Here is a 13,265-nt window from a genome sequence, read left to right on the forward strand (position 1 = left end):
TTTGGAATACATTTTTCAGGAGAAGCAATTGAAAGTTTGAAATGCTTAGCGCTCAAAGCTTAACTGTGATTTTCCGATCATTACTGGACAATGACTATCAGTGTTAATGCCATGTAACTTTCTATGTACATTCTATATGTCTTAAGCTATGCATTGACAGTCTTGGTTTATTTTCGACAAGAAAGTGACATCCATCATTCTTGCAGTGGACTCTTCAAATGTTTCTTTATATACAGTGGAAGTTCTTAAGTTCGACGGAAAACAAGTTCGACATTCTATAGTTCGACTGCTTACGTAGGAGAATTAGACACGCCCCTATACGGGCACCAAGAAATGGGTTTGCCATTTGAATGGGAATTGGTTCTGTGTCTTGTAGTGATACTTTTGTTGAAGGAAAACAGAATATTGTATTGATTAGAACATCCATATTAAATATGAATTAAATTATATTAAATTTTGATCATTGATTTTAAATTAATGAACTCTTCTTTTTTTATTTAAGACAGAGACTCTCCGCCTTCAACAGGTTTTAGGATATTTAATGTTTCCATTAACGTACAATATTTATTCCTTCCACTACAGGAGGCAGACTGTCGAAACTCACTGTAAACGACATTTCATACAAGTTGAGAGGATGCGAAGGCATTTCTTTCCCCTTCTACTTGCCCTGCTCCGCCATCTAGTGACGAGACTAGCGGTACACGGCTTCCACAACAAGATCTGCAGCAACAATCGATACCACAATCCCAGCGACAACTGTGTGTACTCGTTATGTGCAAAAAATGTGTGAACGATACCATATCCTTCGATGTGAGAAAAGGAAGAAGACTTTGACACAATATAGCAAAGACTAAACAACTAAATACCCATTGGGTGCTCTTTCTCTTTATTACTTGCCCTGAGTCCGTCAGTAACAGACCGGTAGCTGTTACCTCTTATACCTGCAACCCCCCCCCCCCAAGTTGTACACACAAGAAAATAAAATATTAAATAAAATACATAATTGGATATAAAATACAGTGACACAGATGTTTGACAATTATATGTTTCAGTATATTTTAGTGTCGTTCTTACAATATTTTCAACTAATAATTAAATTATTAAGGAATGTTAGTTTGTATTATGAAGTCAGGAGCTTTTTAATGTGTCAGTTGATATAAACAAAAATAAAATGAAATACAAACGCTAGTATAGATTTTCGAAATACAGATTACCGGTAAACATTTTCAGTAATAAGAATTTTCACTATGTTCAAAGTCAATTAGTCGAACGTTGGTAAGATAAACGGTAGCATCTTCCCCTTCACGGATGGTAAAGAGTGTGAGTAGGGGGGGGGGGAGTCTATCAACCAAAGTGAAATGGGGATTACTACTAGAAGCGCATACACAAGTCTCGGGGCGGGGAAGGAAATGCAAGTACAGTACTGTATTCGTTGATGGATAACCAATAAGAATTTGTATTCATTTCACCTGCCACACCCACTACCCTTATTGGACTGAACTTTCAATTCTGTTCAGTCGAACTTAGGAGAGTCCACTGTATTTCCATTGTCACTGCCACACACCTTACTGGATCTCCATTGAACCTAACAGGCCGACTATTAGTGGAAGAATGGTAGAATGATGGAAAGTGTACCGTTAAATCATGATCATTATTTTCTTGAGTTCCAAAGTGGAAACAAATCTCCAACAAAATTCCATTAGATTCAAGATTAGAACCCTTTTCTAGGACGTGGAATGTTAACGGCCCAGTTGCTGGTTAACCAAACAAAACCACGCGAAAATGAGGCGCTTCACATCTGACCAGATACTTAGACGTGACTATTTGCCAAGAGTGAAAGATTCTTCCTCAGTGTTGGGACGAGTGGCCTTTGTAAACACTTTCTTTCTAAGCCTTGAAGTTCGTGGAACAGTTCGGAAATGTTTGTGCCACTACTTTCGTAGGAATCGACCGACTTCAAAAGTATGAAGACGCTACCCACACGTGTTCCACAATGTCTCAACCTAGACTTAATGGAGAGGACAGCAGGGAATGCACATAGTTAGGAGTGGGCCGTGCTTAATTCCATGGCGCGTTTCCAGGTGTTACAGGAAATCTTTTCAAATGTGACTTCATTGTTTTCTGAAGACGTCTTAATTAGCAGTCACGGTACGATGGCTGTATGCCAAGATGCTTGGTACCTCACTCTGTTGAAACCCTGCGGCTTGTGTGTGGCCTTGGCTGTTATTAAGAAAGTATGATACTACTGTAATGCCAAGGAAGCCAGATTACGGTCATGTCTTTGTGTTGCTGAAAATAGCGATTGTGTGATAGATCGACTTTGTTTTCGTAAATGATTGACAGTAAACTGCCTCTCGCTTGTTCCTTCCTTGCTTACCTCACGTTGAACAGTATCTATCTATCTATCTATCTATCTATCTATCTATCTATCTATCTATCTATCTATCTATCTATCTATCTATCTATCTATCTATCTATCTATCTATCTATCTATCTGTCTGTCTGTCTGTCTGTCTGCCTGCCTGCCTGCCTGCCTATCTATCTATCTGTCTGTCTGTCTGTCTGTCTGTCTATCTATTTATGTATCTGTCTATCTATCTCCATTATTCTATATCCAGGGTAAAAGTGAAATTTATTTATTTATTTTATTTATTTATTATTTTGCTAATAATCGTAACATAAAATATAATATATACAGAACAACTTTAGCTCGCCCCTGAAAGAGCAGAACTCGTGCTCAGGGGCCTATAGATTGAAATGGACGATAGGGTACACTTAAATTAATTATTAAAAACCTGTAATACGTTTTGTGATTAAATGCACGGTTAATTGAAAAAAATAAGTTGGGAGTTTCAGCAGTCTGGCAACATGGCCGCTGACATACTCTCCTTTCTTCTCGTAACACAGATGTAAGAGGTCAACGAACTCAGACTTGTCTGCTAAGGTGAACCCTTCCCACCTTTCCCTCACTCCTATGGATGAATATCAGGTAACTTTATCAGGCGATTGGAACCCCACTCATCTTCGCCACTTTCTTTCCTCCCCGATCATCCTTCCCTCATCATCCCGTTTCTGGATTTTTCAGATAACTCTACCGGCGGCCTCCCGAAGCCGCTGACTCTCGACCGGCCCCCGTGGAATGTAGTTAAGCGATGTTGGATGGCTTATGCAACTAGTACCAAGGCGGACCTACTCGGGGGAGGAGTTTCGCCTCGGACCGACAGAGGGGCCTTGGGGGAATTTGCCGAAGCAGGAATGGTACATGGATTCTGTCGGGTGTAGGGCCCGGTCGTTAAGGGAGTCATGTGTTTAGGGCGGTGCGCGTAGGGGATCTGTGGCACGCAACTCATTCCATATCGAGGGTTAGCGCAATATATCTCAATAGGTCGCAGTGCTGGGCCCTTATTTAAATTCCATTCCATTCCCTCTCTGGCTATAACGTTGCAACCTGATCGCGCCGTTCAGTGGCTTCAAATTAGTGCTTTTTAAATTAAAATTGCACGGAAACCGTCCACGCATATTTAAATATGCCAGAAGGCTAAATAATTCTTTATTAGATCTTTTATCGATATGTACAAAAATCACAATCATTTTCGCAGTAGTTACCGAATAAGAGGGTGTTAAACATTTGGGAAAATACTTGTTTTTTTCTGAGAAAACTATGAACTGCACACCACTATGGTATTACACTTTTTTTGTAACATACAACATGATCTATTCGCGCTGAAAATCTGCAGAGTTATTTGACTTCTACGCTGTATATCTATCCCATCTATCTGTCCGTCTGTCTGCCTGCCGTGTCTTTCTTTTTGTCCGTCTGTCTATCTGTGTTTATTCCTTTCCTTCTTTCTTTGTCTTGCTAATATTTTTCTAACAATTTTACTTTTAACATTTGTTTTTTTTTCCTTCATTTTATCATGTTTTTATTATTTTATTCTCTTCACTTTGTTCCCTTTCTATATTTTGCACCTTCGTTGTGACTCTTTAATCAATTTCTTCGCATAGTGTTCTTTCTTCTGTTTCTTTTAGTCTTCTGCAAGTGCTAAAGTTCGGTCTATTGTTGTTTTCGGACAATTCGAAGCTATCCTAACTACAGCGCTTTTCAAATGACAGACGATTTTTCATTGAGAACCTCGCAACCAATGTACAATCAAGAGCGAAAGACGAGAATTAGGCATTTTCTATGCATGAAGCGGTAAGATCATTGGCTATTGCGTAATTCGCTTCCCATTTGAAACGTACTGCAAAAACACGCTTTGGTCCTCCACCCAAGACAACACGAGACAATCTGATAAGAGACTTTTTCTTTACTGCATGCATTTGGCACTACTCGAATCAACGATGTGGGTCAGGCGACATCAGTGTCCTTTTACATGCCATGCTGCTGATTTATAAATACTCTTAAGATGTTACTCGTATTACTAATTGTAAGAAGTATTTAAGAACGCATCTCTCTCAACCGGCACTACATAATCACCGAGGATGACCTCCTAATGTTTTGTCGAGAAGTTATCTTTGTTACAGATAATGCAACAATACTTGTTGTTCAGTCGGTAGCTCCATGTGTACAAAATTGGTTTATGGCGTACTAAATGGAGTTCATTGGCACACAATGTGGTCTTATCGCATTGAAATAGTATGCTGCTATAATTAGTCGGTGATAAACGAGAAGGGTAATGTCATTCGGGGAATGCAATTGTTTGTGTTCATGACTGTAGATAAAGATTCGATAGACGTTATCTTGAAGTGCCAACACAGCAATATCGACCGAGGCACTTCATGCGAAGTGGGTAATGCTTGTAAGTGTAGGCATGTGATCGGTCGGTCGTCTTGTGAATTTACATGCAAATGCGGACATTTTCCACAGTGAGTAAATTTGTTGGCATTTCTCAAGACTACGAAATATCGGGAAAGTATAGTAGGATTTTTCAAAGGATCCCCAGTCGGTCTCTTTTGTTGCTAGAAGAACTTAGCCGCACGGTCCACCCCGGTCATTAAGGGACTCGTGCGGAAATTTCTAGGCGCGCAGTTGTCACATTTTACATTGACTTCGCCACGTGGGTATGAAACAATCGTATATTTATTTTTATACAACAAATTGTACATTCATGCAATCAATCACGAATTAATGAATGGTTAATTTTGAGTTACTGTGTGTTTAAAGATCCTTATAGTAGAATAATTGTACGGTCAACTTCTTCAAACTAATATATTTCCATACTTAGACTATATCAATAATAATAATAATAATAATAATAATAATAATAATAATAATAATAATAACAACACGGAAAGAATATTGTCAATTTGTGTTTCGTGTATAATTTCGCAGCGAAATCTGAAATGTTATGTAATAAAATATGGCATTTTTCTTCTCTTACCTCTATTCGTCGTCATTCTCTCCTAAAGGAATCACAAATCTCTCTTGGTTACTGTCCCTGTCGTGCTTCATATAATTCCCTTCCGTTTTAATTGCATGTTGAACATAGGAGGACCAATTATGAGGACCGATTGTTGCAGCTCCATCACGCAGAAGTTAACACACTAAACTCAAGTCGGGATAATATTGTTTTTCCTAACATAAGACTTCAGTTAATGCCAGATCATTTCCGAAGGTAGACCGGTTGGCGCAGTTGGTATAGCGATGACCTTCTATGCCCGAGGTTGCGGGTTCGATCCCGGGCTAGGTCGATGGCGTTTGTATGCTTAAATGCGACAGGCTCATGTTACTATATTTACTGGCATGTAAAAGAACTCCCGCGGGATAAAATTCCGGCACACCAGTGACGCTGATATAACCTCGCAGTTGCGAGCATTTAACATTCCCAGAGCATTTAACATTCCCAAAGGATTTAGAACACACTGGTACGGAGGAAATCGTAACACAACGTGTCCATATGAGCCTGCGAGCTCCTCCACTGCATGTTTCTTACTGCATGGCTGATTTGATATCCTGCAACATAACTCCCTTGATGGGTATGGGGTTGGGCAGGGTTATATTATTGTCCTAATAAAGTTAATTATGTCTTTAAAATTGCTGTTTATCTATCATTGCTATCTTGGGGTTGTAAAAACCTAAGTAATTTACAATATACTCCACGAAATAATAATAATAATAATAATAATAATAATAATAATAATAATAATAATAATAATAAAATTGCAGAAGACTTTCAAACAGCGAACAAAAGCACTTGTGAATTGTTTGAACATATTAAGAAAGACTGCAGTTAGTGTTAGCATTCAGGGGAGAATTGGCAACATTTATGTTTGCCTCAGAAAGCGGAAACAGAGATTACCCCATCCCCGAGTGGACAGAAAAGGTTGGGGGGACCGTCTTACTTCAAAAGACAACCGCTCAGCGTGCGGTAGCCTCTGTCTTTAACTGGGGATGCATAGAGCGAGCCTACTATAATGTAATATTGCATATATTGAATGTTTCAGGTTTATGATTCAATAAAAGTGAATTTTGACATGCTGTTTGCCTTTCCATTATGTACAAACACTATTTCAGAAATAAATGTGCGTCAATCATCTAGTATATGTTTGTATGTATGTATGTATGTATGTATGTATGTATGTATGTATGTATGTATGTATGTATGTATGTATGTATGAGTCTAACAGTATTTGCAAATATTTTCATTCATTCTTTATGAATTCAAATGAAAGATATGTCAATAATGTGTTATCTTAATTTAATTAATTATTTATCATTATTTTCGAAAAATATACTTTTTTAAATATCAAGAGTTTTTTGTAATAAATTCACGAAAATCTCCTTTCATATTCCTGTGAGTAAGCTGTAATTTTAAGCATATATATGGCATTTTTAAGATACTTGATTGTGTTTTAGGTTATTTGTGATTATCTAAGGCGCACGTTAAAACACCTGTTTTTAGTCATCTTAACTTCAAAAAAATGTAAATTAATTAATTGAAGTAAGATATGTATTAAAGAATTTTGTTTCTTATGTACATTTAGGTGTCGTTAACAAAAATGAGTCACCTCTTCGCTTCGGTTACGGAATTTCTATGCTAATAACTAAGATATTACGAGTTTCTCAGAATGGGAGGAGAATTCTGTTCAGACTATGAAAAAAATATAACGCAGTAACAGGTGACTAGGAACTGTAGATCACTGCTGAATTCAGTTACTTAGTGGGAGCCCACTATAAAAGTTGCAGAATAGCGTTTCATTTCGAAATAGATTGAAGTGCTGATAATACTTAACACTGTTGTTATAGACTACTATTATGCAGGGCAATTAGAGAAATGAATAATGAAAGAACATGAAACACGCTTATTCTCTTGTGAATGCCGTTTTATAAAGAAAGAAAAATCGATTATACTGGTTGAACAATAACTATGGAATATTGCTAATAACTTTATAATGAGAATGTTTCTTAAAAGTGTTAAATTCTATATTTATTAGATGCACATCACTAAATATTTTACACATGATTTAAAGAAATTATATCCTCGTGTATACAGTGTGTGCCAAAAGACACATTTTTCTTTAATAACAGCATATATACTTATTTTTAACTGCTTTCTCAATTCTGTGTGGAGAGGCCAATTTATTCGTTATTGTATTGTTTATTTTATTTTAATTTTAACCTTACGCATGGAAGGTAAATTTATTTAAATAGAATATTAAATTGTATTAGGGATTACAAAAGGCCATGAATAGGCCTACTGTTTGAAAAACAAAACTAGTCATTTGTGTAGAATATTGCGTATCATGGCAAATGACATGAAATGGAAAGAATAGAATTCTTAATGTTGGCTGAATATGATGGTAGAATAAGAACTCAGCAAGAGGTGTTTATTTGTTTAATGAGATGCATCCAAACAGGAACATAACACAATACACAATGTCAAAAATCGTAAAGAAGTTTGAAAAAACGGAAGCGTGAAGAATAAGAAAAAATACGGAAGGCCATAATCTGCTCTGTGCCCTTAATATGCATTCTACTGTCTGTTTGGTGTAAATAGTGCTCACTTCGAACTTCTGTTGTAAGGGTAAGAGCAGCCAGAAAGACATAACATATCGGCTTGAAACAAAACACTTTTTAAAATAGTTGTGACAATCAGAAAAACTCATCTTACATAATAGACCTACTGTATTTTTAGTAGGTTATTTTACGACGCTTTATCAATAGCTTAGGTTATTTAGCGTCTGAATGAGATGAAGGTCATAATGCCGGTGAAATGAGTCTGGGGCCCAGCACCGAAAGTTACCCAGCATTGGGTTGAGGGAAAACCCCGGAAAAAACCTCAACCAGGTAACTTGCCCCGACCGGGAATCGAACTCGGGTCACCTGGTTTCACGGCCAGACGCGCTAGCCGTTACCCTACAGGTTTGGACTACTGTATTTTCATAAAAATTAAAAGAAAATAAACAATACAATAACGAATAAATTAATCTCTCCACACACAGAATTGAGAGAACAGTTAAAAATGTAAAAACAGTAAGCTATATGCTGTCATTTAAGAAAAATGTTTTTTTTTTGTTTCTGATGTATTTATTAATGTAATAATAATAATAATAATAATAATAATAATAATAATAATAATAATAATAATAATTCTTTATTCATACTGGCAGAGTTAAGGTCATAGGGCCTTCTCTTACACTCTACCAGGCCACAAAGTATTCAAGCAGTTAAAATTTAACAAAAAAGTTACAGAACAGAATACTAACATGTTACAAAGAGAAATAATAATAGCATAATAAAATGGACACTAAACAACATGAGAATAATACCATAATAGAAAAAAAAGAAAGTAAAATACATTGGAATATAGCAAAAGCAACTCATTTAGCACAAATGGTTAATATATAAAAAACGTAAGGAAGAATATAACAAAATAGAATATAATAAAATAATAAAAAAGAAATAAAAAGAAAGAAAATTTAGTCAGGTGGATATAAATTTTCTAAATTTTGTGCAAAATATTAAGGGATATGCATCTAATAAATATGACATTCAACATTTTTAAGAAACGTTTACATTATAAAGTTATTAGCAATATCCCATACTTATTGTTCAGCCTGTGCACAGATAAGCATTTATCATTTATCAGCGATCATCAAAGTGAAACGCAGCTTCAGTAAATGGAAGTGCTTGAATTTCTATGACTCATCCTTTGCATTCAAATAATTCAGATTGCAGAAGCATTGTCAGATTATAAAAGTCACTGTTCGCGAGATCCTCCCCTCCATCTTCCGTTCTATGCTTGCCAACTTGAACCTCGTTGAAATGAAGAGATTCGCAGACAAAGCCTCCTACAGAATCTTGTATGTGAAAAGCTTCGTAGTTTATAATGTTACAGAATTTCGTTGATGCGTCCCAGTACATTTTCTGCACAGTTGTTGCTTCCCCTTTGTATCATTTACCTCCCACCATATGTCGAGTTTCCGTCATGTTTGCACCGCAGCTGTATATCCGGAAGTGCAGTTCATGAAGCCTGCATACTTTTGTGTTCGCACGTGTTGTCTACTAGCATGGCGTCGCAGGTGTCTGTGCATGCGGCGTGGCGGGGACGGGGAGAATGGCCCCTTCTTTAAGAGCTTTCACTGTGAGGTCTCTTGTTCCCTGCAATGAGTCGTAATAGTTACAAGTACAACTTGATGATCTCACCAACTGGTTCCTCTAATTTAGCGGTCTTCAACCTGCTGTAACGAGTCTCTCTCGTGTCCAGTGTTTGTCCTTTGTTTTAAGCGTTGGCCTTGGTGAACTGGTGGGCGTAAACGATATGCGAGAAACGTCGCAGTATGCAAACGAAACATTTCAACACAGGAAAAGAAATCCAGTTATTGAACATAACTCTAACTTTTTCATTTGTGAATTTTGCATTGCGTTTTATTGCGAATCATACAGTTATGTATTTTGTAGTTATTTTCTAGCGGTCTTACTAATAAACCGTGTATAGTTTTTATACGAGACTTATACAGAATTGAGACAGAAAACGTTACTAATAAACCATGCATAAGCGATGGATGTATAAACAGTCTGTAACTATACAATGGGAATTCCTTTGCAGTAGTTATATACACGAAACCCCTTTTTTAAGCGTTCTATATAAAGAAAAAATGGCCGCTCTCTAACAGCTGTTCGTATCGACTGTCATTTTATGATGGTTGCCTTGTAGCCACACAAGAGCAAACCAAAGAGCACAGATTAATTAGAATAATATTGCTGTAGCTTGTACTCTTTGAACAAATATAGTGTGGTAATCGATCAGAGCCAGTTGTACTATCGATACTTAACACGGCACACTAGAGCGCTCTCCAGATGCAATAGAAAACCTCAGATATTCTATTACCTTTCGTAATGAAGTAATGACGAAACTATGACGTAGCTGTGTAACAGTTATACTGTTATACACGACGTATGTAGTGATTATTAGTAAGGAATTTACACACGACTTATAAACGAGCTACTCATTGTATAAGTATAAGACAGTTAAGCGTCTGTATATAGAGTTTTTATTAGTAACACCGTAGAACTACAGTGCTATGGTTATGTAGCATCTGAGTATGATGAAGGTGACAATGCCAGCGAAATGAGTTCAGGGTCCAGCGCCCAAAGATATCCATTGGGCTTGAGGGAAAGCCCTGGAAAAAACCTCAACTAGTAACTTTCTCCAACCAGGATTTGAACTGGGCCCGCTCGTTTCGCTGCTAGGTATGCTAACCGTTACTTCACACCGGTGGACTGTAGGACCAAAAAATAATAATCTTTAAGCGCTTGGTACGTAGAAGCAAGGATCCGGGTTCGATCCCCGGCGCCGGAGCGAATTTTTCTCCTCTAATATTAATTGTTACTATAATAGATATATTCTGTAGGACCAAAAAATAATAATCTTTAGTAAATTCTTCTAGCAACAGTGCATATTTCTGTACAGATTACTGTGGAATCTCGACCACCAAGTCACTCAACTGAGTGCGCTCTTGTATAAATGGCAGTTGACTTAATAAAATGTCAACATACATGCCCAACTTGGAGTCAGGGCACAAAAGGAAAAAAACACTGGAGGAGGGGAGTTCGGTCCGGTGCTGTGGATTGAACTTCGGCGTAGCTCAATGGTGAGAGCTCTTGCTTCGTAGAACCAAGGACCCGGGTTCGATCCTCGGTGTCGTAGCGAATTTTTCTCCTCTAATATTAATTGGACTGTAAGGATTAAGCAAATGTAAATAATATTTAGTAATTTCACGTAAGATGGTTATTTTTACAAGTAATCATTGCCCAAAAGTCACTATCCATTATTGAATTTATTTCAAATTACCTGCCTTTCATTTTCATTTTCATTTTCATTTTCATTTTCATTTTCATTTTCATTTTCATTTTCATTTTCATGCCACAATTACTGTTACCAATGTAAACATTAAAGTGCATTGCTATATAATCAGTCAGTCAATTAGCTGTTCTTTTTTTTTTCTCCATTTTAATGGGTAGTGACTTTTGGGCCACTCTGTATATACGAACATTACTATTTAGCGTTATTTATAGATATGATATAATTAGGTCTACGCGTATATCAGTGATTTGCAACGAGATTATAACAATTTTAGAATCATTTTCAAAATTTGAAATCATCAGCCGTATATTATTGATGAAATTTGCTTGCCAATAGAACAAACATTACATTTTTTAAGGAAAATAGTCCTCATAGTATTTTCTTTTCAGTCCGTTACTAACGACGCTGTATCAACTACTAAGTTATTTAGCGTTCATGGAATTGGTGATAACGAGATGGTATTTGGCGAGATGAGGTCGAGTTTTCGCAATGGGATTATCTGACATTCGCCTTACAACTAGGAAAAATCTCTGAAAACCCCAACCACGTAATCAGCTCAAGCGGGAATCGACCGCAGCCCCGGATCACAACGCAAACGCTCTACTGGCTGAGCTACAAAGGAAGCTGCAGATGATAAAAAATAATAATAATAATAATAATAATAATATTTTCCAGACGTTCCCTTTGTTTGTCCCACACCTATCTCTCTTGTATTGCCACATATTAGCGTACATTTTATAGAACACGTACAGTGGTCACAGATTATCTCCAAACCTGACGACCGTTACGATAACGATTTAGATTCCTGGAAGCGCACTTACTGGAGAAAGGGACGGTGTGGCGACATTACCAGTGTGAAAACGAATTCTTCACACTGCGGAAATTAAAAATGTCCCCTCACTGTCAATGTTGTACTTTCTGTACTAGAGAGTAAACATAGAGAACTGTGAGTAGTCGATGTTTTCAGTTTTAACATACATGCATAACAATCCGCACTAAAGCATAAGCCTTAATTTGTTTCTCCTTATCTCGCCCTTCTTCGTCTGTGAGGTAGGCCAGGCTCGGAGTTATTTTGTGTCCACTGTAAGCATCATTTGATTGTCAGAGTTGGCGTCAGGTCTCGGATATTCGGATATAGCGCCATGCAAGACAAGACACGGGCCGTTATCCACTGAGCCGGAATTTCTAATCTCAGGAATCACGTGACTTAAAAGGTTATACAAATCTAGCTTTCACAATGGAAAATACAGTGACTCATAGATCCCCGTGGCAACGTGTACGTAACAATAAAATTGGCGTTTCTGACAGTAGTAGTACTTCATTACCCGGCTCTTTCTCCCAACGCGTTAAAGAATAATTCATTAGTACTCGTTGAGACATAAATTGTTGTAGCACGATATAGATAAATGATTTCGTTAACGTGCAGTTCTTTACATGCTTCGACGACCTTTTCCATGGAATGTAGGATGTTCTTTCACTCGTATTGTAGATTTGTGTCTGAAACATCGACAGAGGTTAAAACAGATTTCCAACCGTTAATTTGCTCCTTAAGAATGCGAAATAAATCACTGTGGTGTTGTTGATGGTAGAAAGTGCGACTGGTTTTACAAAATGTTTAAGGGGACCTATACTGAAATTTCCAAGTTCCATATTTTTTTAAGGGTTCACAATAGTGAAATCAATAACTACCATACTTATTAAATTAGATTCACCAAATTTTGATCACTGGTATATCTGGTTAATAATGACAGATGTGCAAAATTTCATCTGCTTGTGATAATTGGTTTGAATTTTACAATATTTTATTAAAATATTTCATCGCTTTACTGTATATGAAAGGTTCCTTGCCACGCAATTTACATTATTCTTAATTGATATTTACTTATATGGATTCTTATATTCTATGTTTTTGCTGTAAAATTATTCAGTAAATTACTAGAGTTTTTATTATAAAACAAT

General features: G+C 36.9%; 1 protein-coding gene across 1 annotated transcript in view; it reads left to right on the top strand.

The window, feature by feature from the left end:
* The first annotated feature begins 2,153 nt into the window (after nucleotides 1–2,153).
* Nucleotides 2,154–13,265, top strand: part of Kdm3 (Lysine demethylase 3) — a 264,097-nt gene continuing 252,985 nt past the window's right edge. Inside the window, exon 1 of the mRNA XM_069822650.1 lies at nucleotides 2,154–2,234. Within this exon, the coding sequence (XP_069678751.1) occupies nucleotides 2,154–2,234 (81 nt within the window). The remainder of the gene's footprint in view (nucleotides 2,235–13,265) is intronic.

The sequence above is a fragment of the Periplaneta americana genome, chromosome 3, assembly GCF_040183065.1.
Source record: "Periplaneta americana isolate PAMFEO1 chromosome 3, P.americana_PAMFEO1_priV1, whole genome shotgun sequence".
NCBI lineage: Eukaryota > Metazoa > Arthropoda > Insecta > Blattodea > Blattidae > Periplaneta > Periplaneta americana.